At 36.4% G+C, this 27139-nt stretch overlaps 1 protein-coding gene across 48 annotated transcripts in view; it reads left to right on the top strand.

The window, feature by feature from the left end:
• SLMAP (sarcolemma associated protein) overlaps positions 1–27139 on the top strand; it is a 140714-nt gene that overhangs the window by 109590 nt on the left and 3985 nt on the right. For 38 of the 48 annotated variants that reach the window (XM_082738801.1, XM_082738804.1, XM_082738787.1 and 35 more), the window contains 8 exons: positions 2264–2344; positions 2628–2687; positions 14367–14489; positions 15530–15604; positions 17666–17986; positions 18438–18555; positions 21442–21613; positions 25486–25620. In XM_082738801.1, coding sequence (XP_082594927.1) covers positions 2264–2344; positions 2628–2687; positions 14367–14489; positions 15530–15604; positions 17666–17986; positions 18438–18555; positions 21442–21613; positions 25486–25620 — 1085 coding nt within the window. Of the gene's footprint in view, positions 1–1947; positions 2133–2263; positions 2345–2627; positions 2688–14366; positions 14490–15529; positions 15605–17665; positions 17987–18437; positions 18556–21441; positions 21614–25485; positions 25621–27139 lie in introns of those variants that run through there. The other 10 variants (XM_082738810.1, XM_082738808.1, XM_082738805.1 and 7 more) reach the window with 2 other exon arrangements.

The following is a 27139-nucleotide window of genomic DNA, read 5'->3' as shown; positions in this document are numbered from 1 at the left end:
TTGAAAATATGTTCTTCTTGGTTTACCTTAATATCTTGATCATAAAATTTCCAAAAATATTAAAATCAGAAGAGAGTCATTTTTTAATTCTCCCAGAGTGGTTCCTTTCCCATCTATGTATAAGATTAGATGAGACTAATTTTTGAGACTCTAACTTTGTGATTAAAACTGGAACATTCAGAAATGTCTGATTACAGCACACTGAATGCACCAGAGGTCATAGATTGGATTCCCATGGGTCTCCATGGTCAGTGACTCCACTTCTAATCTAAGCTGTGTGTCTCTCAGCAGTTGACCTGACTTCGACTAGAAATGGCAGTGAGAAAAGAAGCAAAAGGCTTCTTATAATCTATCACCTATTTTACAAATTAAGCCACACATTCTAGGGATGTTCTTAATGGAATAGCCATAAGAAGTTATATTTTAATATTGTATTAAATACATTTTAATATTAATTAATGGTTTTAGATAGTTTCTGATCACTTTTAAAATGGAAGATATCTCTCTCTCTTTTTTTTTTTTTAAGATTTTATTTATTTATTTGACAGAGAGAAAGATCACAAGTAGGCAGAGAGGCAGTCAGAGGGGGCAGGAAGCAGGCTGCCCGCTGAGCAGAGAGCCTGATGTGGGGCTCGATCCCGGGACCCTGAGATCATGACCTGAGCCAAAGGCAGAGGCTTTAACCCACTGAGCCACCCAGGTGCTCCTGGAAGATATCTCTTGATTTAATTGGTTATAAAGCAATATATATTAACAAAATTTTTCAAATAATGTATGACAGTATGAAGTTAGTAAATATCTGCCATGTCCCAACATCCAGAAATGACAGTGAGTATCTCTGTTGTGGATCCTTCTAGGCTTGAATAAATATGTGCAGCTGAAAATTCATAGCTAAATATATAGCTCTTTTCAATCTGGAGTCATACTATACATACTGTTCTTTAACAGCCTTTATTTTTACTTAATAGTAAGGAATATATCTTGAGTATTTTCCATTCCATAATGAACAACGCTGCAGTGAACATTCTTATATAATTTTAAGTTTTTGACGTGTGTTACCTCAAACAACAGCTATAACATTATAAAAAAAATCATATGCTCAGAGAATTTATAATCTAACTAAAGAAATAAGATACATAAATACACATAGAATGATATAAAATAGAACATTATTAATTATAAAATCATAGGACACAGAGAATATACAGTAAAAAGGAGCAGCTTGCTGGAGAAATGAAGACTCCCTTAAAGGTGGTGGGGCTTAAGCTGTATCTCACAGAATGAATAGGCCAAGCAGAGAGAATGGTCATTGAATTTAGTGAATCAACTCAAAGAATTGGAGATGATAGTGAGCCAGCATATCTCAGCCCTGTAAAGAGGCTAGCCTGACTGAAACAGAGCTCATGTGTGAATTAATGTAGGGACCAAATTACAGCTAAATACTGGCATGTAAAGTTAGGCTTAGACCTAGTGGAGAATGGGGAGATGCTATAAGATTTGGTGAGAGAAACGACCATCACTCTAAACGCTATTCTAATACATGCAGGTGTGCAATTTTAGATAAGGATCTACAGCCTAATTAATTGCCAGTCATCTTTAATAAATTGTTGGGCTTATAGTTAAGAGTTTTGAGAGCAACTTGTTGCAAACGAGGCCTAGGATGCCTTCATTGGCTCAGGCAGCGTACCACTTGCAAATAATCACAAAAAATTTTTTTTAAGTCTTTCTCAGTGTAGTTCAGGTACAGTTATTTTTTTTAAGATATAAAAGGCTGTTGCTTTTCTTGTTTTAAATGTCATTTTTATAATAGTTGTGATTTTAGAGTCTTATATAAATATAAATATTACTGAGTATAACTGTTGCTAAGGCAACCTAACTAGTGTTTTTATATAAAAGAGCCATTTCCTTGCATCATCTTCATACAATGTCCACATTGTCTTGGAATTTTGCTATATTTGTTGCAGTTCTCTGAATATTTTAGCAAAGCTTGCTTCATTTTTGTTTCTAGTTGGCCAGTGTACAGCCTTGACAAAAGCCCCGACCCTCTGCACAGCAGACATGATCCACATTATAATTTAATATGAGCCATGTGTAATAACCAGCATTCCATTTTGGACTAGAGTGGTGAAGAAGTAAGAGATTAAGTGACCTCAGTTAATTTTAAAAGTATTTTGCATATCAGTAGACTTAGAGCACTCAAAGCCTAAAGCAATTTTACTGATACAGTGGTAATTAGATTCTACTTTCATTTTTTTCTTGGTAGAAAACCAGGCAAAAGCAAAAGAATCTGATTTGTCAGATACTCTGAGTCCGAGCAAGGAAAAAAGTAGTGACGACACTACAGGTGAGTTATAACCTAATGTTTGCAAATCTACAGATGCTATTGGTTACTAGCTGAGCAGTTTAGGTGTGCAGGTTAATATAGATTGAGATTTCAAAGTTTATGTTTAGGGGGGAAAGCAATCTCCATTTTTGAAGTTTCTCCCTTGAATCTTGGGTATATTGTTTAAATTAATTTCAACTATCCAGATACGATCATTGTGTAAGTTTCATTTATTTATTTTGATAGTGATAGCTTGAGGATGGAGCTGATTACTATTTGTAATTATTTTTTTTGTCCCGTGCAGACGCCCAAATGGATGAGCAAGACTTAAATGAACCTCTTGCTAAAGTGTCTCTATTAAAAGGTACTTTAAGATGTTTTTATGACATTTTAAACCAAGGCATCAGAATCACCCTTTGCTACATGTATAATATGAAGTTTTAAATGTAGTTAAGAGATTAAGACAGGTTGTTGAAAGTAGCAAGAACTAAAATTTAAAACGTTGGTGTTTGTGTTTGTGCCAGTGCTTCAAACAAAAATATTTAAATTGTAAAATAATTTGCATCAGTCAAGGTTTAGAAGGGCAAAGTGGTAAGTGGTAGAACATGATCGTACCGTCTTTAAGTACAATCATAGTTCCCAGCACTTTTATAGCACTCTTTCTGATCTGCACTCTTCCCAGGTGACCATTCATGTTGATGAGGCATGCTTTTTTTTCTAGTATTATAATAATAAATCTAAGTTAATGTTTGCATAGTCCAGAAATCTCATCTAGGAGCATTTCTGATTTTTCTCAGAAATACACTGCTGTTACTGTTTAAAATGTTACTGATGCTGAAAAACTGTCAGAACCCTTAAGCCTTTGTGGGAACATAGAGAAACAAGAGGGAGGTGAATGAGTAATAAGCACCTCTCTCTCAAAAGTAACTGTTTTTATGGTCTTTTTTACTATAGAAAACTTTTCAGCCACCAAGTTCAGACTGATTTATAAGTAACATTGATGCTTGTGTTAATTATATTCAACTGTTCATAGTGCTCTTGTGATTTTATAATATCAGTCTGTTTTGGATTTTATTTTTATCTCATTGCCTACCATAATGCCAGATGTTCAGTAAAATTCAATTATTGAATGAATTAATAATAGACCTTTTACATCAAAGTTATAAAACTGTAAGAGAATTAGAAAAGTAACACACTCTAGCAAGAAGCTGAAAGTCAGAGAACTCTAGGTTCAATCCTAGCTCTGCCATTTATTTGTCATTTTCCCTTCAGCAAATTACCTAACCCCTCTGCGCTTCAGTTTTTTCTTCATTTGTCATATTGGGGCTTATTGTGAGGATTAAATAAAATAATGCATGTAGACCACTTAAACATCATAATGAAGACCCTGCTAATAATAATGATGTTAGTGATTGATAAAAGCAGACCTATTTGTTAAAGGATAGCTTTTCATTAATAAAGTAAAATTGTGGGGTTTATATTTTATAAACTGTATCTTTGTATATTTCCTACTGTATCTTTTAGGGAAAAGCAGTTGGTTGTGGTGGATCTTTTCCAATTAATAATGTACTTGTTTACTGTACCAGATATTGGAGAAAACTTTTTTTAAGGCTTGAGTCCCACAGGAAGGCTAAATCTGTAGAAGTGCCCATGCTATAGGCTGAAGAGTCAGACTCAAGGAAAAGGGAATGAGAAGGGGAGTTGTGGGAGGGACGAAGACTAGAAAATATGAAGTGCCTATGGAAGGAGGGTGGGTGGACGGATGCTGCTAGTGATTGCTTGTGTGCCATTGGTAAAGATTGCTCAGAGTTTTCCTAACCTTCCTTGAAGTTGAGGTGACAAAAACAAAAATGGAACCCCCAAACTTTCCTTATGTTTCTATGTGATTGCAACTTTTGTTAGTGAAGTAATGTCTTTACCAACACCCCTTAGAAGATTTTGCAGCTTGATCTTAAGAACAGGCTGCTAAGTCAGTCAGTGATTAGATATAAAGAAAAATCACTTGTTAGAAACGAGGCATATTTGAGGGGCACCTGGGTGGTTCAGTGGGTTATGTGTCTGCCTCTGGCTCAGGTCATACTCCTGGGGTCCTGAGATCAAGCCCCACATCGGGCTCCCTGCTCAGCTTGAAATCTGCTTCTCCTCTTCTTCTCCCTCTGTAATCTCTCTCTCTCTCTCAAATAAATAAAATCTTTTAAAAGGTGGGGGGCATATTTTAGAAGAGTCTCTAAGAAACAGTCACATAGCCCTAAATGGTTGTTTTTCTATTGTTCCCCCCCCCCCTTTTAAAAAGATTTATTTATTTATTTATTTGAGAGAGAAAGAGAGAGTATGGGCATGAGCAGTGGGGAGGAGGCAGAGGGAGAGGGGGAAGCAGGCTCCCCGCTGAGCAGGGAGCCTGATGGGGGGCTCTATCCTAGGACCCTGGGATCATGACCTGAGCTAAAGGCAGACACTTAACTGACTGAGCCACTCAGGCGCCCTGATTTTGTTTTGTAAGAATTGTATAACTTCTTAAAAATAATATATTCACTGGCACTTACTAGAAACACTTGAGTTGTGGTTGATTGTGTATGGTTATATATTATAATCTCTATAATTAGGTTTAGTAGGCTGATAGAACTTTTCTCTTAAATGAAGAGTATCAATTATTTGCTACGGTGTTAACCTTGAGAGTTGTAGAAAGTAGCCTCTTTATTTTCCTCCTTGAAACCCCTGTGCCTGACTTCTTGAACCACTATTTTAAAATTTTATTTTCCCTTTTAAAAAATAACGTCTTTATTTAGAATTACAGTGTGCTACTTTTCATGTTAGTCATCTAGGATTAGGAAAAGAATCTGAAATAGATTAACATTCACCATGAGATATAAATAAAATGATGATAGCAATAGTATCTTTTTCCTGAAATATTAATTATGTTCTATTTATGCTATTTTTGAGAGGGAAATAAAGGTGTGCTTGAACCACCTTTAGCCATGCATCTGTTTAAAATATTATTCACATTTACAAGTAAGAATAATGTTTAAAGTCAGAATAGCATCTGTCAGGGAGGAATTGTACAGTTGAACCACAGGTTTTTGTATGCTTAATCACTTCCCCAAAAAAGGTAAAAAGAAAGCTGGAGTTCAGTCCAAGTAGTAGCTATTTGCAAGTTTGCTCTATTTAAGGAACTGTGCCAGGGACTCCAAAGGTTTCAAACTCTGATAAGACTGTCCTTGGGGTTTGAGGAGTTTCTAGTCAAATTGGTGATAGGAGAGGTATAGATAGTAAACTGCTTCTTGTGTTTGTTGCCATGAGGAGTTCAAGAAAGAAAAAAAATGTCCAGTTTTTGTGTTTCTTTTGTTTATTTTGGAAAAGGGCAGGAAAGGCAATTTGAGCCTTATGAAAGAAGTTATCATTTGAGATGACCCTGAAAGTGTGTCATGCCACCTAAAGTCTATTTAGTGATAAACAACCCCAAATCTGGTTGAGATTCTAGATCCAACTGCCAACTTGCAGGATGTGTAAAGAACTAGACACATATTCTAAATGAAAGTGGTGGGGTTACAACAACAAAATCCAGAAAGTAGAGAATTCTGTAGAGCACACAAAAGTAAATCGCAAAGTTTGTGAGAAAAAAGGTAGAAGAAGGGGGAAACCTTCCAGTTAAAAGGGATTTAAAAGATGTGTCAACTAAATGCAATGTGTGAACCTTGTTTGGAACTTCATTCACACAATGCAACTCTAAGAGTTTGAGGCAGTGGGAATGATACAAAGTATCTAATACTGATTAGATACTTGGTATTAAGGAATTGTTCATGATTTGCAGTGGGATAATAGCATAGCATTACAGTTATCATTTTTTGTTTTTCTTATCTTTTAGAGATGATCTAGATATATATAGATGGGTTTTTTTTAAGCGGGTTATAAGATGATCAAGATATATTCTTAGAAAAAGGAACTAATAAAAACCACAAGCTTAGATAATATGGGTTGAGTTTGACAAGTATAATTAAACTGTTCACATAATCATTTGAGTGTTTTATTGGGGTGACTCTTTTGGCAGAATTCTGTAGCTTCTGAGTACAGAAATGATATGGTCAGACATGTATTTTGGGGGAATTTTTGAATGAACTGGAATAGGTAGAGGCTGGAAGTAAGGCAACCAGTTAGGAGGCTTTGGTAGTCATTGAGACTCTGAGCTAGGACGATTGCTGTGGAAATTTAAACAGAAGAACAGAATCCAATTTGGATCCCTGTTCTTCAGTTCTTTATCATCTTTCCTTTGGTTTGCTTTTCTCAAATCTGTAGGCCTAAGGAACTGAATATGAGAGATAAATAGAAGTTTGATACAAATCCAGCATTTGACATGGAGTTACTAAAAGGATGGTAGTGTTATTAACAAAAAATAGTATTTCTGGAAGAATGGGTGTCCTGGTGGGACAAGTGATTGGTTTAAGTTTGGCACATTCTTGAACAGGAAAGGTGACTTGACCCAGGTTCTGGTTTGCCTGGAACCATTTATGTCCATTGTCCCAGCACAGTTATTAAAAGTGCTTCCTTTCACATTCAAAGGTGTCCTGGTTGTATTTGTCATCCTAGGGACCAGAGATGCAGTTGGAAGTGCAAGACAGAAAGTAGGACTATGAAGTAATTTTCATTTATTGACCCAGGAGATACAGAGATAAGACACAGGAGGAGGCTGTAGTCTTCTGGAGGAAAAAGATATGTGGGTAGTACAGTAAGTGTTTTAATGGGTGTGGTAGAAACTTTGAAGAGCACAGCTAACTTCCTGGCTAAGGGCAGGGATGAAGTAGGGCAGTAGTCAGGATGGCTTCCCAAATGAGGTGGTTCAAGATAAATGAGAGTGTGCCAAGAAGGGAAAGGGAGCCATGCAGCTCTTTAAAATATTATTTACATTTACAAGTAAGAATAATGTTTAAGTCAGAATAGCATCTGTGAGGGAGGAATTGTACAGGAACACAAGTGTGATGGAGCACAGACTGTGTGGGACAAATGTGATGAAAGGTAAGACTTGGTCAGACAGAAGGCAGTAACATGTTTGGGAATTCTGTGCATAAGGGTAACCATGATAGCAGGGGCAATTTATGGAGAAAGAAAAGGACAATGGGATAGGCAGAGGAGCCAACAAAAGAACAAATCGTCAAGAACCCGGCTGGTCAGAAGGAATGGCACAAGGGTGAGAATCGATGGTTAAAGCCTGCTGCCAAAGTTAAATTCATAGTTGGGGTGCCACCTAGGACTATCTCACATGACTGCACATACCCATGATGGAAAAATGGTCCTTTTCTGTGAAAGTTGTTCTCATCAACCAAGCCTGCAACTACCAGACCTTCCAAAGGGAGGAGTGGTCATAGTAGAAAGAGAGTGCACCCACCAGGCCAGCTGCCTCAGACAGATCACTTCTTTAAAAAAAAAAAAAAAAATTAAATTCAGTTAGCCAACATATAGTTCATCATCAATTTCAAATGTAAAGTTCAGTAATTTGGGGCGCCTGGGTGGCTCAGTGGGTTAAGCCACTGCCTTCGGCTCAGGTCATGATCTCAGGGTCCTGGGATCGAGTCCCGCATCGGGCTCTCTGCTCAGCAGAGAGCCTGCTTCCCTATCTCTCTCTCTCTGGCTGCCTCTCCCTCTACTTGTGATTTCTCTCTGTCAAATTAATAAATAAAAGCTTTAAAAAAATAAAATAAAAAAATAAAGTTCAGTAATTCATCAGTTGCATATAACACCCAGTGCTGATCACATCACATGCCCTCAGATCACTTCTGTTAGATGATGAGGTAACAGATGGCTAACATCAACCTTCAACAAACATGCACGTGCAAAATAAAGCAGGAAGAAGTACTTTGATTTGGCCCTTTCCCAGATGGTTCAGAGTATCTCAACCATGTTTAGAGCAAAGGTCAGAATTTAAGTTAAACCTCCAGTCACTTTTCTGAAGAAGTAATGACACAAAATTCAATTTAGGATATCTTGTAGAAGGTACCTGGGTGGCTCAGTGGGTTAAAGCCTCTGCCTTCGGCTCAGGTCTTGATCCCAGAGTCCTGGGATGGAGCACCGCATCCGGCTTTCTGCTCCTCGGGGAGCCTGCTTCCTCCTCTCTCTCTCTCTCTCTCTCTCTCTCTCTCTCTCTCTCTGCCTGCCTCTCTGCCTATTTGTGATCTCTGTCTGTCAAATAAATAAATAAAATCTTAAAAAAAAAAAAAAAGGTATCTTGTAGGTATTCTGTGTGCCAGGGCTGGTTCATTTAGTGGGTTCTTTTTTTTTTTATTTATTAGAGAGAGAGAAAGAGAGAGCATGAGAAGGGGGAGGGTCAGAGGGAGAAGCAGACTCCCTGCCAAGCAGGGAGCCCAATGCTGGACTCCACCCCAGGACTTCAGGATCATGACCTGAGCCGAAGGCAGGCACTTAACTAACTGAGCCACCCAGGTGCCCCACATTTTAGTGGGTTCTTGTATGGCATGGATCTCTATAGAATTTAGCTTTATTCTGAGAAAAGCTGGCCCATGGCCCAGACTATATACACCAGGCAGTTCTGATGATATATCATTTATGTTAAGGAGAAAAGAGATTCTGTTAATCTTAACACCTCATCATGGTCCCTAAAAATCGTTTATTTCTGTTTGACTTGCACATCTAAATAAAATGATTTGGCTCAGAAAGGCTTTCACTTATCTTCATCTAAACACTTTCCACCCATACTTATCACAACACTTTTCCCAAGATTGTGAAGTAGATTGATACAGAGTCCCTTCCCATGACAAAAGTGAGTACCATGAGAGTAGACCCAAGCCATAGTAAACTAATGCATTTTCCCACATTATGAAATACAACAAGCCTTTGGTTAACCTTAGCACAAAAAGATTTGCTAATCAGTCTTGGATAAAAAATTAGCACTTGGGGAGCGCCTGGGTGGCTCAGTCGGTTAAGCATCTGCCTTCAACTCAGGTCCTAATCCCAGAGTCCTGGGATTGAGCCCTGCATCTGGCTCCCTGCTCAGTGGAGAGCCTGCTTCTCCCTCTGCTGCTGCTCCACCTGCTGTGCTCTCTCTCACTTTCGTTCTATCTCAAATAAATAAATTTTAAAAGAAATTAGCACTTGATGTTCTGAAAAGAGGGTCTTTTCAAACTTGATCAGTTTGAATAGTAATTGTATATTAAATTTAATTTGTAAAGAATTTGGTCAATGTCTTCACTTCTATGATCAAACACTATATAGAGTTTGTATGTGCCCATTATTTGATATATGGCATCTTATTTGCTCTAATTAAAATGCTAACCCTTTTTATTATATGGTACGAAGAACTAATTTGCAAATAGTAAGTCCCTATGTTAGCACAATTTATTAATACCTTCTATTTTTGCCTTTATATATATAAAATATAGATTGTATTTTATTTCCTGAAACATTATTACTTACCACAAAATCTGTTCCACTGGTTTTAGTTTAAAAAGGAAGTATTAGTTTTGCTTCAAAACATCACTGATCAAGGGAATTGTTCGGCTGCAGACAAGAACTGTCTATTTTCATAGACCTTAAAGGTAGATTACATATGATTCTTCATTTATAAAAGGATCCTCCTCCTCAAAATGAGACGGTTCTCTAGTTATCATATTAATTCATTTATGATTATTATGTTAATTTTTTAAATATACACATTTTAGATGCAAATCTTTGGTTATCTTGTATACTAATCAGATATTGAACAATTAGAGGAGTTGCAAAGAACTTACTGGTTTGCTTCGGTTTGACTGTCAAGCTCTAGAAATCAGGCAAGAGACCAATGTGTGCTGGGAGTTAGATGCAGTCTCAGGATTAGATGCAGAGACTTCATTCAGCATGGGCTTTAAAGAATGGGCAGGCTTGGAGGATAAAGGAGATGGCATGAGCAAAAGATACACGAGGAAGTAGTCTCATGACTACTACAGAGCTACTAAGAAGACTAATAGGAATTGAGTATGTTAGTGAGTAATGGAAAGTAAGTAAATACTGGATTATGGAGAACTTTAAAAAGATAAAGTTGTCTGCATTTGTTATAAGAAGGAGTCAAGACAGGTTCTTTTTTTTTTTTAAAGATTTTATTTATTTATTTGTCAGAGAGAGAGAGAGCGAGAGCGAGCACAGGCAGACAGAGTGGAAGGCAGAGTCAGAGGGAGAAGCAGGCTCCCTGCAGAGCAAGGAGCCGGATGTGGGACTCGATCCCAGGACGCTGGGATCATGACCCGAGCCGAAGGCAGCCGCTCAACCAACTGAGCCACCCAGGCGTCCCAAGACAGGTTCTTTTTTTAATTCAATTATCCAATATATAGTGCATCATTAGTTTCAGATGTAGTATTCAATAATTCATCAGTTGCATATAATACCTAGTGCTCATTTAAATCATTTCTTCATTTAAGTAAGAGATTTGCTTTAGTATTCCAATATAGGATAGAATGCAGAAGGGCAGGCTAGGTTAAGAGCAAGAATTTAGACAGAAATGATTGGGGCTTATTCTGAGATTGTGACATTGGGATTGGTAATTTCCAAAAACCTTTTTTAATTATGAAAAATTTGAAGCACAAGAAAAGTTGAAGAGTACCAAAAACACTCATACATGCCCTCCACCTAGATTCAACAGTCGTTAGTATTTTGCCGTATTTTCTTTATTTATATGTGTATGTATGTAGAGATTTTTCTTTTAAGTTTTTATTTTGATACAGTTTCAGACTTAAAGAAAAGTTGCAAGAATAGAACAAAGAATCCCATATGCTTTTTATCCAGATTCTCTAAATGTTAACCTTTCATTCCATTTGCTGTTACCATTTTATGGATTTGATTTATCCATCTCCCTCTCCCTCCTCCATGCACCTTCCTCTCTCTCCCCGAGCCATTGAGAGTAAATTACAGACCTGATAGCCTTTACTCCTAAATACTTAAATGAATATTTTCTGTTTCTTTTACACAGCCACCATACGACTCTCCTGGTTAGTAAAGTTACAATGATGTATTACATTATCACATCCATAGAGTGTATTCACATCTTGTCACTTGTCTCAATAAAGTCTTTTATAAAAGAAAAATTATGTCATCATAAGAGAAAATCTTGAGTCATACAGTGTATTCACTTGTCACATGTCTTTGGTCTCCTTTAATCAGGGACAGTTTCTCAGTTCTTTGTTTATCAGATATTGACATTTCTGAAGAGCACAGTTACTTTGTAAAATGTCCCTCAGTAATAATATTGGGTGTCATATTAGGAGGAAACTGATATTGAATTGTTTTGTGACTGGTGATGTTAACTCTGTATAAACACCCTGTTCCTCCTCAACTTTAATCTACTTAGTGTTAGCATCTACTAAGGATTCTTGCCTGAGTCAGTTATTGTTATAATAGTTGCCAAATAGTGATGTGCTAATCTATAATTCTTTCTACATTTGTTAGTTGGCTTTCTGCATTTCCATAAGGAAGAGTTTCCTTGTTCCCTCCCTCCCTCTTCCCTTCCTTCTTTCTTTCCTTCCTTTCCTTTATCTGTATCATTGTGAATTCGTGCATTTATGTGTTGTTCAGTGGGTTATAACCTTTATTATCATTATTTATTCTGACGCATTCTCCCACATTTGGACAGTGGGAGCCCCTTGTATCTTTTCAACATGAACCGGCATTCTTTGAGCCCTTAGTTACTTTCTGACACAAAAGATGTCTACATTCATTTTGTACTTTCCCACCCTAGTTAGTACTGAAATCAACAATTTCTCCAAAGAGCTCTAGTTCTTTTTAGTTCTTTTTTAGTGGAGTATAGTGTTTAGAAACCAAGATCTGAATATTTGGTGTGCTTATTGCTTCTAGGCCCACTCAGTAGACAGTGAAGAATAAATGTATGCATATACTTAATGCCCATACATATGTGTGTATCTATATACAGTCTCGCATACCTATATTTATTTCTGCATCTGCATATGTTTATATGTTTCAGATCTATTAGAGTTCATACTCTAATCCTACCCTACACCGCAGGATTAATTCTGTTTTCCCTATATCCATGTTGTTAATTCTGTTTTCCAACAGTAAAAAACCTGGCTGTCTGTATCCACAGTATATTTTTTTGATCCCTTTTAGAATACACAAAAAGCAGTTTCACAGTTACTAACCAGTGCTTATATGAAAAAGAAGTCTACATATAGATTTGATATTTTTTTTTGGTTATCAAATTATTAGCCTGAAATAAGTAGTTCTCAACATGGAGCAGTTTCACCTCCAAAGGGACATTTGGTAATATATGGAAACATTTTGGTTGTTACAACTCAGAGGGAGTGTTGTTAGCATCTAGTGGATAGGAACCAGGAAAACTTGTAAACGTGCTACAACCCACAGGACAGCCCACAGAACAAAGAATTATTCAGCCCCAAATGTCAAAAGTGTCAAGGTCAAAAAAGCACAAACATACAACGAAGGAAGTACCTAATGAAAGACTTTATGTATGTTTTGGTTTAATTTTTTTTTTTTTTAAATAAGATGTAGACATCATGACACTTATTTCCTAAATACCCCTGTTAATAAGGACACTGTCCTACATAATGACAGATCCAGAGGTGAGGGCAGCTAGGACTTCGCAGATTCCAGTGTGTAGTGTTGGAAGAAGAGAAGTTTTATAGTTACTGTGACAGCGCTCCTACCACTGGAAAATCTGTCTGTCTTTTTACATGCTTCCCCCCTTACCAAGAGATTATTTGAAGGGAGAATTGATATGCTGACTATAATAGATGAAACCAGAGTCAAATTTACTTTTTCCTGCATGAAAAAGATATAATCTGAGTATGAAAATATGTGTGTATAACATCTAAAACCTTCTGTGATCATACTGTGAAATTTTATTGTTAGCTCTTTTTAAAAAAATATTTTTTAAGATTTTATTTTATTTTTTTTTTTTAATTTGAGAGAGAGAGGAAGAATGAGCATGACTGGGGAGAAGGGCAGAGGGAGAGGGAGAGTATCTCAAGCAGACTTCTCACTGAGCCTGGAGTCCACTGCAGGGCTCAGTCTCACAACCCTAAGATCACGACCTGAGCCAAAATGAAGAGTTGGGTGCTTAACCGGTTGTGCCACTCAGGTGGCACAACTAAAGATTTTATTTTTAAGTAACCTCTATACTCAACATGGGCTTAAATTTACAACCCTAAGATCAAGAGTTATATGCTCTACCAATGAACCATCCGGAAACCCCTCTTAGCTCTTTTGTAATAAAGTTGTTATGCCTGGGCTGTGCCTGGGCTACTTGTAAACCAAAGTAATTATCAAATAGAATGCACTAGAAGAATATTACCTAATGATGATGTATTTTTTCCAGGCAGTGTTCAATAGTAGAAAATTTTAATATGGTGAAAGATGGGGAGAGTTACAAGAGAGGAAAGAAAGACATTAGGGGAAGGGACATATTTGAGATATGATGTTGGATCTAATTTATTTTGATAAAACCATTTAGGTTATATCACTTAATAATTTAGCAAATATTTGTTATGTGTTTAGTGTTGGGAAAATACTAATGACAAAGTGAGCATGGTGGAGATTTCAGCCTGGTTTTTATTTTGTTCTCACAAAGAGAACAATTTTGTTCTCTTCTTTTTCTTGAAGAAAAGTTTGTTTTTGTTTTTCCATTTCCAGTTGATTCCAAGTGGAATTTTTCTGACTTGTTATCAAACAATTTCAAAATTGATGAAGAAGAATGGCATATGCCCATTTTACCGAATGTCAAGGCTTACATAAACTCTACATGAGTGATATGTATAATTTAGTATATATAATATATATTTTATAATACCATTACTATTTTATAATACCATTTTATAATACCATTGCCATGAATTACTAATATATATTTAACTGTACTTGTGTTCTTTCTCCAGGGTAAAATGACTAAAATGCTTAATATAATTTGCTTCTAAATTTTATTTAACTCAGGTGTGCTGTCAACTATGCATGTCTAAACATGAAAGAGATGACTAATATTTGGTTGTAGAGATTATAGTATTGTACTAACTCTTGCTTTTAAAATAAACATTTTTGTCAGATGACTTACAGGGTGCACAGTCAGAAATTGAGGCAAAACAAGAAATTCAGCATCTTCGCAAGGAATTGATTGAAGCCCAGGAACTAGCTAGAGCAAGTAAACAAAAATGCTTTGAACTTCAAGGTGAGATCAAGATTACATTGATTTTTTAGGGGATGTGGAAACAGTGTGATATGACTGAGTCCAGAGGCAGAGTATCTTGCTCCAGATCCACAACTTTATTAGCTATGTGATCCTAGGACATTGACTTAACCCTCTATGAACATGTTTCAAAGCAATAAAGAGTTAAAGTTGCTCTACTTCCTTCACGTCATTGATGTGAGTGAAGACCAAGAAAGACCCATACCAATGAAAGATCTTCACAGTTAATTACATATTAAGTACAACAAAAAGAAAAAACATAATATATTTGAATTTCTAAGTTTTAGTTATACTTAACCTTACTCTTCAGTTTAAGATAAGGGAAATTTATATTCCCTGTGATTTTAGAGTGTATTCTTTAGTAAGTTGGAACAACCAGACAAGGTAAAGGTATAGAATTTTACAGTTTCCCAACCACTTCTTTTCCAATAGTTTATTTATCCATAGTATCATAGGCCAGTGGAGCTGGTGATATTTATTCCCTAGAGCTTACATTTCCTTATCATTCACAATAACTACCTAGTTGCATCACTTGGTACCACACAGAGTCTTAGAGCAAGGAGAAAGTGAATGGCCTGTGGAGTCCTCATGTTCTCTAAGATGATCATTCTGGTCAGGAGGAAGATTCACATTCCGTGGAGGAACTGGGAGCTTTTTGTTTGTTAGTACTCACTGTATACGTGGCCCTAAACATGAGACTTTTAAGTCTATTTTTAAAATTTAAGCTCAAAATGCTGATTAGCAGCTATCAAGAATGCTCCTCATGTAAAGAATAGCAGATAATCTTGGTAATATAAGGTCTAGAAAACTCTGCTACTCAATTGACTAGATTTATTACTTACTACTGTTTTGTGCTCCTAAAATCTTTAAATTACCTAACTGCTAATACTGATAATACTTACTGCTTAGCTTTTGTTTCCCTCAATAAGCTTTAGGTGAGAATTTCTTAGAAATCTCCAGCTGCTCAATTCTTAATACTGACATTAACTCACAAAATTAGATATATTCTGTTTTGTTTTTAGCTCTTTTGGAAGAAGAAAGAAAAGCCTATCGAAATCAAGTTGAAGAATCCAGTAAACAAATACAGGTTCTTCAAGGTATGAAACACCCCAGGGTTATTTATTTTTAAGAGGGGGGGTTGGGGAGGAAGGGAGTGCAAGCAAGCCCCGGAATGGGGGAGGGATAGAGGGAGAGAGAGCAAGAGGGAACATTAAGCAGGTTCTGTGCCCAGCATGGAACCCGATGCATTGCTTAATTTCATGACCAGAGCCAAAATCAAGAGTCAGACACTTAACCAACTGAGCCACCCAGGCACCCCCATAGACATTTGAGTTCTTTAGAAATTTAAGTTTAATTATGGTCAAGTTAGAATTTCTGGGGTATCATTTATTCTTCTCCTACCCACTTAAGCCTCCATGTTGCATCACCACTTCCTCATATCAGGGAGATCATATGATAGTTGTCTTTCTCTGCTTGACTTATTTCGCTAAGCATGATACGCTCTAGTTCCATCCATGTTGTCGCAAATGGCAAGATTTCATTTCTTTTGATGGCTGCATAGTATTCCATTGTGTATATATACCACATCTTCTTGATCCATTCATCTGTTGATGGACATCTAGGTTCTTTCCATAGTTTGGCTATTGTGGACATTGCTGCTATAAACATTCGGGTGCATGTGCCCCTTTGGATCACTACATTTGTATCTTTAGGGTAAATACCCAATAGTGCAATTGCTGGGTCATAGGGCACTTCTATTTTCAACATTCTGAGGAACCTCCATGCTGTTTTCCAGAGTGGCTGCACCAGCTTGCATTCCCACCAACAGTGTAGGAGGGTTCCCCTTTCTCCACAAAGTTAAAAAAAAAAAAAAAAAAAAAGAATTTCTGGGGTAGATTGTATGTCTTTTTGAAGAGAAAATTCTTTAAACTCTTGTAATTTAATAACTTTATCCATTAGCTTATGTAAATCTGATTTCAATCTATATTTGCATTCTCTAGTGTGTATGGGCAATTTTCCCTAAAGATTCTGTGACATAGGGCTTCCTTTTGTCTTAAAGCATTCTTACCTGGGCATCATTGAGTGCCCCCTAGTGCCAGCATGTTGTTTTATGACTTTATCCTCAAGTGTTAATCGCACTGACTGTTGTGTCTTCAGATTCTGAACTTGTTAACCTCTCAGTGCTTCCTGCAAACTGAAAAGTCCTCATATTTTTTAATGCTTTTTTGTGAAGCAGGTTTCCCCTTTCTCAGCCTGAAATTCTCTTAATTATTTTAATTATTCTTTTTTACCTAAGGAACTTTTTCTATCAATACTTTTCTTATGTTATAGTAACCAAGACTATTTTTCTCTTCTGAACCAAGGATTTCATACAAATTGTTTCAAGTTCAGTCCTTGAGGGCACAGGATCAGATCTGTTAAAAATATATACCTCCTTGATTAGGCATTATTCATTAATGTTGTCAATTCATTAATTCAACCAGCAATTCTTGGTTGTTTGCTCTGCTAGTGTTGAGGATAGAGTATGCATGAGATGTACAGTCAATGGAAAAGATAAACCGTAAGCAAATATTAAATGTGGTGTCCAATAAAGGCGGAGTAATGGGCTAGAGATTGAGAGGGTTATTTTTAAGTAAGACATCAGAGAAAGCTTTTTTAAGGATCTGACATTTAAACTGCAAATTGAATAAAGAACATCAAAGGTTTTACTAATGCATACCATCTGACCAAGCAATTGTATGTCTAGGAATTCACCCTAAGAAAAAAACTAGGATTGCATTATAAGCAGTATTTTTTATAGTAATTAAAAACTGAACAGCCTAAAATCTCTGCCTGCCTCTCTGCCTACTTGTGATCTCTCTCTGTCAAATAAATAAATAAAATGTTAAAAAAAAAAAATCTAGAAGAATAAATACCAAATGCTAGAAGCAACTTTCTCTGTGTGGGAGAAGTAAAAAGATCACTTTGGTTTTTTACTCTTTGTGTTTCTATATTTTGACATATTCTGCATTAAACATGGCTTGCTTGTACTATTTAATCAAAAGCAGCAAACAGCTCTGACAGCCTGGGCTGTGCAGTAACTACAATCCCATTTGGGCAGTTCCTTTATTTGTAATTGCTTTAGACAAAGAGAATGATGGATCAATATTCTTTTTTAGCCCAACTACAGAGGTTACACATCAATATTGAGAATCTCCGGGAGGAGAAGGACAGTGAAATTACAAGCACTCGAGATGAACTGCTTAGTGCCCGAGATGAAATTTTGCTTCTTCATCAAGCAGCAGAAAAGGCTGCCTCTGAGCGGGACACTGACATTGCCTCGTTACAAGAAGAGCTTAAGAAGGTGCGAGCTGAGCTTGAGCGGTGGCGGAAAGCAGCGTCTGAATATGAGAAAGAAATCACAAGTCTGCAAAGTAGTTTTCAGCTTCGATGTCAGCAGTGTGAGGACCAGCAGAGAGAGGAAGCAACAAGGCTACAAAGTGAGTGTGCATATTTTACATAAAGCTCTTAATTCTTGACAATGATAACTTTATAACTTGCACAAAATAACCATTTGAGCTGTTTTTCTCTTTGGTAACAATTTGGTTGCATAAAGTAATGTTTTTATATTGGGTCCATAAACATTCTTCAGGTCCACAAGTTCTACAATAAATTAGAATTTCTTATAATTTTATATTTTATTTTAATACTACTGAATTATTTGTCTTATAAAAGTGAAGTGCGAAGAAAACATTAAGGAAGTTCAAAGTGATGGAACTTACCTAAGGTATAGAGACAAAATAGGCAGTAACCAAAGAATAGCCATGCAAAATCTACATGTTTTGGGGGGAGGGGACAAGTATGTTTTTCTCTGAAATATTTCCCTTACCCTTTGAATTATTATGGAAGTTATGTTCCTCTATTAATGAATATGTTTTGGGACTATTTTAGGTGAACTAGAGAAATTGAAAAAGGAATGGAATGTATTGGAAACCGAATGCCATTCTCTAAAAAAGGAAAATGTTTTGTTATCATCAGAACTGCAGCGGCAAGAAAAAGAATTGCACAAGTATGCAAGAACTCTTTTAGCTTCAAAATATTTCTTTATCTTAAATTTTCATCTAAATTAAATTTAAATTTGATACTTAAATACCTTTTTGGAGGAAAATGTTTAGCCAGACTCCTTTTGATGGTTAAGCACACTAACTGACTACTTCAGCAGGATTTTGGTTTTTTCTTTTTTGGACTTCCATCATCATCCTACATGTCCTTTCCTTTTGGCACACTCAAGAATACACATTCAGGGACTACAGCACCCCTCTCCCCACCAAAGCCCTAAACAAGTAAACAGCAAAGATCTATACTTAGTGATTGAATTTGTCCTATAAACTAAATGATAAAAATTTCAAATATAAGTTGTTTTTCTTTCACACCAATGATTCCTTTTGTTAGTAATCAGGAGATGCCTATAATAAAGAATTTATACCATTGAAAAGATAGAAATTCAGCTTTTGAATTTCACATAAAAGAGTTTAATATAAATTAATAATATCATTTAAAGAGTAGTAATATATAAAGTATATAAAATCAAGAACTCTCCAAAACCAGTCATGTCTTTCTAATAGCCAATACCTTACAAGCAAACCAATGAATGTAATAAATTTATGCCAGCAAATTTAATGGAGTCCTGTTTCCCCACCATTTGTTGTATGGTTTAAAATTGATTTTTTTTCTTAAAAATTTGATCCATTCCATATTTTTATTTGAATACTATTTATGTTCTAATTCAGAATATGAAAGTAGTATGTGTTTATTTTTGAAGCTACTCCTAATTAATCCCTCTTCCTCCCCACAGTATATCAGATATGGGAGTCTTTACTCTCTTGTGAGCCTGTGTTTATACTTCTAAAGAGCATCAGGGTTAGCAGAAACTCAGTGCTCAAGGTCAATGTCAGTTCCCCATAAAAACAAGCTTTAGGAGAAAACAAAGAAAGGACTAGATACATCAGAAAACAGTTAGCCTCATTATCTCCTTATAAACAGTAACAATTGTAGTAAATTATACATTTTTAAAAATCAAAAACTAGAAGGAACAAGATGTGCAGATTTATTCTCTAAAATGCCTTCTTAGAGTACCATTTATTAACAATATCTGTTGTGTCCTGTTTTTTTAGTCTTTTCATACATTTATGTGTATTACTTTTTAAATGTTTAGAGGTAATTAGTAACAAAATGTAAACATGTTTATAACATATAATTTTATAAAAAGAATTCCAAAATCTGAGTAGGACGAAATAAAGGCCCAAACAGAACTGTATTCACATGTGAGTGTATATGTATGTACCAACTGATCATCTGTGTTGACAGCACATTTGGGCAGATTGGTTTAAAATGAGTGTGAGATGATGCAGACATTCAAATACTTCATATTTGGAATCTTAGGGAATCCATTAGTTCGATATTCTATTAAGTGAGAAATAATAATAAGTAATAATAATAAGTAATCTTTGATTACTAATACTGATTATCCTAAATTGTTTCTACCTTGGGATTATTGATATTTTAAAGATTTAAGCTAATCCTTCTTTTTTGCGATGTAATTAATTGGAATCTGGCAGGTTGTTAAATGCTGTTTTTTTAATTATTTCAGATTTGTTGAAGTGTTGAAAAGCAGCAAACTCCTTATGAGTTAGAAGTTTGCAGTTTAAAAAATTAGGTCCCAGAAAGGTGGAATATATATCATTAGTTGCAGTTATCTGTCTAAACTCACATCAACTATTTAAGACAAATTCTGTTCCCTAAACTTTTCTGGTTTAGTGGCACTCTGACTTTATTTGGCAAGCCTCCTCAGCACTTCAGTAGTATTTAGAAGTTAGTCTTTCTTCACAGAGTCTTCTATGCCATTTAGTTCCTAGCTATATTGGGCTGACATCACACCCCTTAAGAATCTGCCTGGCATACAATCAGAATGGGATTTATACTCCATAGTTCCTTCATTAATATTATTGAGTCTGAGTCTTATGATCCATTCTGAGAAGCATAAAACTGTCAGCTTGAAAATTTTATTCTCCTTTAGCTATTCCTATTGTAGATGGGAGCCACATTCTTTCAAACAGACCCTATGTAGGTCTTTGTTTTTTTGTTGTTTGTGATGTAGAGGGGATTGAACACAGATTTCTATTCCTGCCTATCAAGCTGTTTTCCTAGTGTGTAAATTGGATTATTTACATCAAATATAAAAGTAATTGTAGAATTTAAGCCAGAGAACAGCCTCAGAAATTATTGAGTTCAATCTTCTTACTTGACAGCGGAGGGCACTGAGACTCTCCTTGTGTTATTTGTGTGTGTAATGAGGTGCCTGGCACAGCTCTTAGAACTCAGGAAAAGGTTCCTCAGAGAAGGAAACTGCACCGGTTAGTGACTTGCTCAGTGTCCCACAACTGAACAGTGGCAGCGCTGGGGTCTAGAACCCCGTCTCCTGGATCTTTGTTTCATGCTTTTCCCCCAGTTTGGTGTGTCTTTTCATTAAAGTAAGTTTATCTTTGCTTGAATTGACAGTGGCTCCTAAGCTTTAAGTTTTTGTCCCCCATCCTGTCTGTCAAGTACTTAAACTTAAATAAGAAAATAGTTGAAACATGTGCTGATTTCCTGGGAAAGACCCACTCTGACTCTTTTTATGAAACAATTAATATGTGACATAACAAAATACACAGTCATCCACCTCCTACTTCCACTTTTAAGATTTCAGCTTCTGGGCATTATTTCAATCTGAAAATAGAACAGAGTTTTTAAACATGCAATTTTTAAAGTATTTTAATATTTTTTATTTATTGAACATATCTTATTCTCTTTTATATATTTTCCCATCCCTCCTAATGAAATGTATAAGAAATTGGACTTCCTGCTATGTCTAGTTTCTTTGTGAATTGAATAACTGTCGATATTTATGTTACAGTTCTCAGAAGCAGAGTTTAGAGCTTACCAGTGATCTCAGCATCCTTCAAATGACTAGGAAGCAGCTTGAGAATCAAGTGGGATCCTTGAAAGAACAGCATCTTCGGGATTCAGCTGATTTAAAAACGCTTCTCAGTAAGGCTGAAAACCAAGCAAAGGATGTACAGAAAGAGGTAAAGCGAAAAGACATTATGAGCCCAATTATGGTTGGACTTAAAGCCAAAACCAAATCAGATATTCATGCCAGTTAGAAATAAAGGGAAGCAGAAGTCACATTACCTGTCACAAAGTTGATACTTGGAGCGTCTCTGCTTGGTGATTTCTAGCTGTGTATCATGGTTCATATATAGAGAATTCATCAGTAGGGTTTGGTCTCAAAAATATAAATATATAAAATTACATTAAAACTTTTTCTCTACCAGTTAGTCTATACCTATATGAGAAGCCCTTTGTATACCAGATTACTCAATTCATTGTTTATCTTTCAAAGACAGTATCGTATTTAACTTAGAATACTTTTGGAAACAAACTGGGGCAAAACCGTAATGCTGTCTAAAGCCCTCAGTAACACTGGCCTGAAAGTTAAGCAAAATTCACTTCATAGCCAGCCAGCCAAACATGTGTTCTGTGACCTTTTACTTTCTTCTCCTGCACTCCCACCCCTTTGTCCCCCTTCTTCTCCCCTTCTTCACAAATATGCATGCTCACTTTTCATGTCATTTTGCTTAAAACCTTGACTTGGGTGGCTTTCAAAAAAAATCACGTTAAAAATGGTGAGGGCTGGTTTTGGACTGGAAACCCCACCCAGCTTCTTTCTGAGGAAAACAAAGTGAACAACGGGGCAAGGAGAGCTGCGTTCAGTCCTGCCACCTTATCCTTCCTGCATTGAGTCCTGGCCAGCTCAGGGACAGGGAAGGCTGATGCATCTTGACCTTCTGGTCGGGGCCCATCCCCGACCAGAAGATTCTTTTAAATGAAGGATTCATTATACGTAGAAGGAAGTTGAAGACAACTCTTTGTCTTTAATAACAAATTTCCTCAAAATTGTTTTTAGGAAATCTGTTCAGCCAATGCAGTTTTTCTTTGCACTTCCCTTTCCTTGTAGTATCCTGAACGTGGACATGATTATTGTTCTTCTGTCTTCATGTTTGTTCTTAAAGAAAAAAAGCCTGTAACATTTTTTATTTATGTGTGGCCATATTGATTTTGTAATACGTTCGTTTTTATCTTCTTGCTAAGGATATGTGTTCTGGGAGCAATCTCATTTTATTTAGTTGGAACACACATTTTGTGCCAAATATCCTAGTATTTAATACTGTAAGCACTTTGTGTCCTTCCAGTCCATATGCCATTCTTTCAAAATCTGGGAAGAATGCTGTGGCTGGAAGATGATTCTGTTGTATGTTACTCTGAATGCACTGGCCGTTTTGTTGCATTATTTGTTTGCCTGTTTTTGGTCACTGAGCAATCAGTGAGAAATGCTTTAACTGCTTCCACAAATGGCAGTGGCATGTTGTCACAGCATCTAAATTGTTGATAGATTTGGATTGCATTAAATGCAGCACATTTAAAAACATGTGTGAACTTGTCAATATGTTTCTTCTCTATTTTCTTGTTCAGTGTTTTCCATTGTGAAATGATGTGTAGTCATCACACTCCTTTGTAATGTAAAATTGCTTCTCTTTCTGTTTGTCCTGATGTCAACTACTGGATACTAGTCTGTAACTAAAATGTTCTTGTATCTGTGTAATCCACTGCAAATGAATTACTACCTTTTATTAATGCACATACATTCTCTTTCAACATTTCCCCTTTGTTCTCCTTTCTCTCATAGAATCATGCTTAATGTGCACAGTATCATGTATCTTCAGCACTGTAACAGGCTAACATATTACAAGCTAAGCAAGCCAGATATGCTTATTTTTATGAAGAAGAACCAAAGGTGTTGGTAATATTTTGTGGTATTTTCCTCTTAATCAGAACTGAGCTCCTATCTCACCTTCGAGTTAGAAAGCAAGATGGAGCAAAAATGCTATCCAAGCCAGGTTGGAAATTAAGGCTGCAGAAGGTGACCTTTTGTTCCAACAATTAAATTTCATATGTATGGCAACTTGTATTTGAACATTTAACCAAAAAAGTACATGAGAAAGTAAATTTTAGTCCTCAAGTATTAGGAGAAAAATAATGATATGTCATCTTTATATCTGACTTAAGAAAAGATTCTTTATACTTTAGTAGGTATATCTGTACTTTATGAACTCATAAAACATTGAGTACACAAGTCCATGGTGCAAAGACCAACTCAGGAAAGTTGTCTGGCTTCACCACCCAGTTCTGGGGCCAGAGCCCTTCCCACCCTGCTCACATGCTGAAGGTAAACAGCATGCTCTTCCTGACTGAGCTGCCTTCCTGTCACTGTGCTTCACAGTCCCTGGAATGGAGAAATGATTAAGTGCTTTGGTATAAAGGGCAGGCTGGATGTAAGAATAGTGGGAAAGGAAAGTAAGGGAGAATTTAGGTCAGCAAAGCAGTTTTCACTTATCCTTTATTAGTCACTGTTAAGAATCAGATCATTGAGAACTGATTATGTTCTAGGAGACTAGTCTAGGTATACTGAATTTGCTTTGGCAGCCTGCTGGCAACCTTCTGCCTTCTGGAAGGAAGTCCATAGACCCCACAAAAAAAACTGTCATAAAGTCCATGAATCTTACTCTGTATTTCATTGTTTGGCATAGAACCCGGACTTGCTCTGGGCACACTGTTAGGTAACAGGGAGTTCCTTCACATTTTACCTCCCACTCAGTACCTGTGTCTTTGTTCCCACTTACTAGTGATCTCTCTGTTGACGCTAATCCTCTTCTGATTAATGTTTTTATACATTTGCATCCTCCTTAATATTTCTCTTTGGAATGCATAATGATGAGCTCCTAATTAATCACTCCAGAGTATTTTCATTATCAGAAGCACCACATAAAGGTGTCCTCACTTGAGAAATTTCTAGGAGATAGGCTGAAAGAAGAGAAACCTCTGTGGTATGCTGGTCCCATGGTGCATTTTTATTATACTCGGCCCTTGTCTATTTTTCTTCCTTCTAAAACCTTCAGAGATGGCAGAGTGGGGCAGCGGAGGCTGAGACAGAGGCATAGCCAGGAGCAAAACAGTTTTGCTCTTTGACCGGAAGCTTGCACATAGAATGCAATATCTAGAAGTAGAACCAGTCAGAATTCCTGCCTCCTTGGCACTTAAATAGAAAGAAGCCATACTGTCCAGCTTTGATGTCATCTGCATTCAGAGGAGAGCTTATCTGTCTGAACATATTGTCTGAACATCAAATTATATTCAATGAACAGTTTGTCAGAGTAGGAAGTGGCATGTTTCACTCTAGAAAAATATTTGTAAGGAATAGATTCGTAAAAATTATTTACTAATGCTTACAAGTTCTAGGTCAAAAAATAGAAATATCCCAAGCATAGTGGTTAGTACCATGTATGTATATATATGTATTTCTTTACATCATTTGCCTAGAAGTTCATTTATCCAGAACACTTTACTACCCAGTGATGCCTGGGTGAAGGAAAGCATAATGGGAGTTAGTACTTCTCACTTAGGACTAAAATAGCTTGGCTGACGTTGGTTACCAGTATATAAACTCAGACTTCCTAACTTTGCCATTTAATTAACCTACGGAGTTTTTTTCTATACTTGCTTTTCTTTGGGTCAGTTTGAAAATTATTTTACTTTTCTCCTCTAACTCACTCAATGGAAAAAGAGTGGCCCTTTAGATTAGAAACAGATGGCACAGTGGTGATTTCTCTTTATTTATTTATTTTTTTAACTCCAGGGCCATAAAGTTCTTACGTAGAATAAAGTTAACATTAAAGACTTCCTATTATTAGTGCAAATGATTCTTAACCTCCTGAAAACAAAAAGGCTTGACTTTGATGTTGCAGGTGGCTAAATAAGGTCTGGTATTAAGCCTGACTAGAACCATAACTTCATACCCATTTTAAGTTGAGTCTGCACACTCTTTTTTCTTTGCCTTTAGTATGAAAAGACACAGACTGTACTCTCAGAACTGAAGTTGAAGTTTGAAATGACTGAGCAGGAAAAACAATCAATCACAGATGAGCTCAAACAATGTAAAGACAACCTGAAGCTGCTCCGAGAGAAAGGAAATAATGTAAGTCTTTGCAAACTGGCTTAGCTTTGACTGAGAGGCAGGTGAGAGCCCTGAAATGGATTTTTCAGAGGACTTTATTACTGATTTGAGAAATTAAGGCTTGTAGTACATTAACTAAACTTTTCATTATGAAATTCCATGATGGAATCTTTGTGCTGTCAAATTTTTGAGTAAGAATTTGCCCCTTTAACCAGTATCCTTAGAAGAGCCTGAGGACTGCCTGGAGGAAGAGCCTTTTTTACAAGAAAATAATTTACCTAAGAACTGTCAGATTTTCCCAGATGAATCTGAAGTTCTGTCACCAAGCCATCGTCTGGCACTTCATTTCTCCTGCTGAGAGATGAAGCACTGTACCACCAGGGACCCACCTAAGAAAGAGTAGTACATACTGACTCCTTAGCATTTGGCTATATCAAAAAATGGAAACTTAATTACAGTTTTCATTTTATACCAATAATGTTATCACTAAAGCATATTCCTAAAAAGCTTAGTGTCTTTTTAACCTCCTATAAATATTAGGGAATATTTATTGAGTTTCTGTAGGGCTGTGTGTGTGTGTGTGTGTGTGTGTGAAATTGGAACATTTTCATATAAATTGAGCTTACTGTTAGTTTGTTTTTCATTTACTAGAAAGGCAGATGGTCTTTAAAAAGATGTTACATATACTAAATAAGTGTTGTGTTCTACGTTTTGGTGATCATTGCCTTTGTGGGCCCTAACTGATGGCTGTTCAGTGTAGTTGGTTGCGCTCTGACTTATTTCAAATTCCTGTCATGGCTTGGACACTGCAGTGGCGTAAGCCACACCATTCCTACAGAGGAAAGCACTCTGCTTAACTTTGCCGCACGAGTATGAAAGAGTGACGTTGCATGGCCATCCAGTTACACAGTTGCACACAGAATGCTCATGAGTTGTGTCCAGCTGTCCTTCGCTAAAGAAAGTCTTAGCTTTTTAGAAAAAGAAGTCTTGTTGCTTAGGTAGAAGCCCTTCAGAAGTTGATAAATTAGGTATGGAGGCTTAGTGCTATAAGCAAAATTGTGTTTATTTTGGAAACATAGATTACAGAACTCTTCTGAAATCAGATTATAATGGTTTGGTTACTTCTCTCTTTTGTGTTAATTCATATCTTTCTGAATGTGGAATTTCAGTCCGCCTTCTACTAAATTAACCTATGAAGACATCTAGCATAATCAGAATGGATGCCTCTGTACTATTTAGAGGCTTTCAAAAGTAACCTGGCTATTATTATTTATAGCTGTACCAAGAATTTACCTTAAAGGTGAATTTCCTTTTTCTGTGGTATTAGACTTAAGGTACTAAATTTTTCTCTGAAATAAAACTCACTGTAGTAACTCTTTCCAATTTTAAAAATGTATTATATTCTGATAACATAACTGAAAACCCTGAGACTCAGCTGGCTGTCTTTATATATCCAGTGTTTATCACACATTGTGTCAGATCTCTTGCTTGGTTTAGGAAGCATGTATCACAAGGCGTTTTATTTTTAAGCTTAAAAGCA

This window comes from Mustela nivalis (assembly GCF_964662115.1).
Source record: "Mustela nivalis genome assembly, chromosome: 1".
NCBI classification, from domain to species: Eukaryota; Metazoa; Chordata; class Mammalia; order Carnivora; family Mustelidae; genus Mustela; species Mustela nivalis.
Note: the sequence above shows the minus strand (reverse complement) of the source record. Positions and strands in the feature narration are given on the sequence as shown.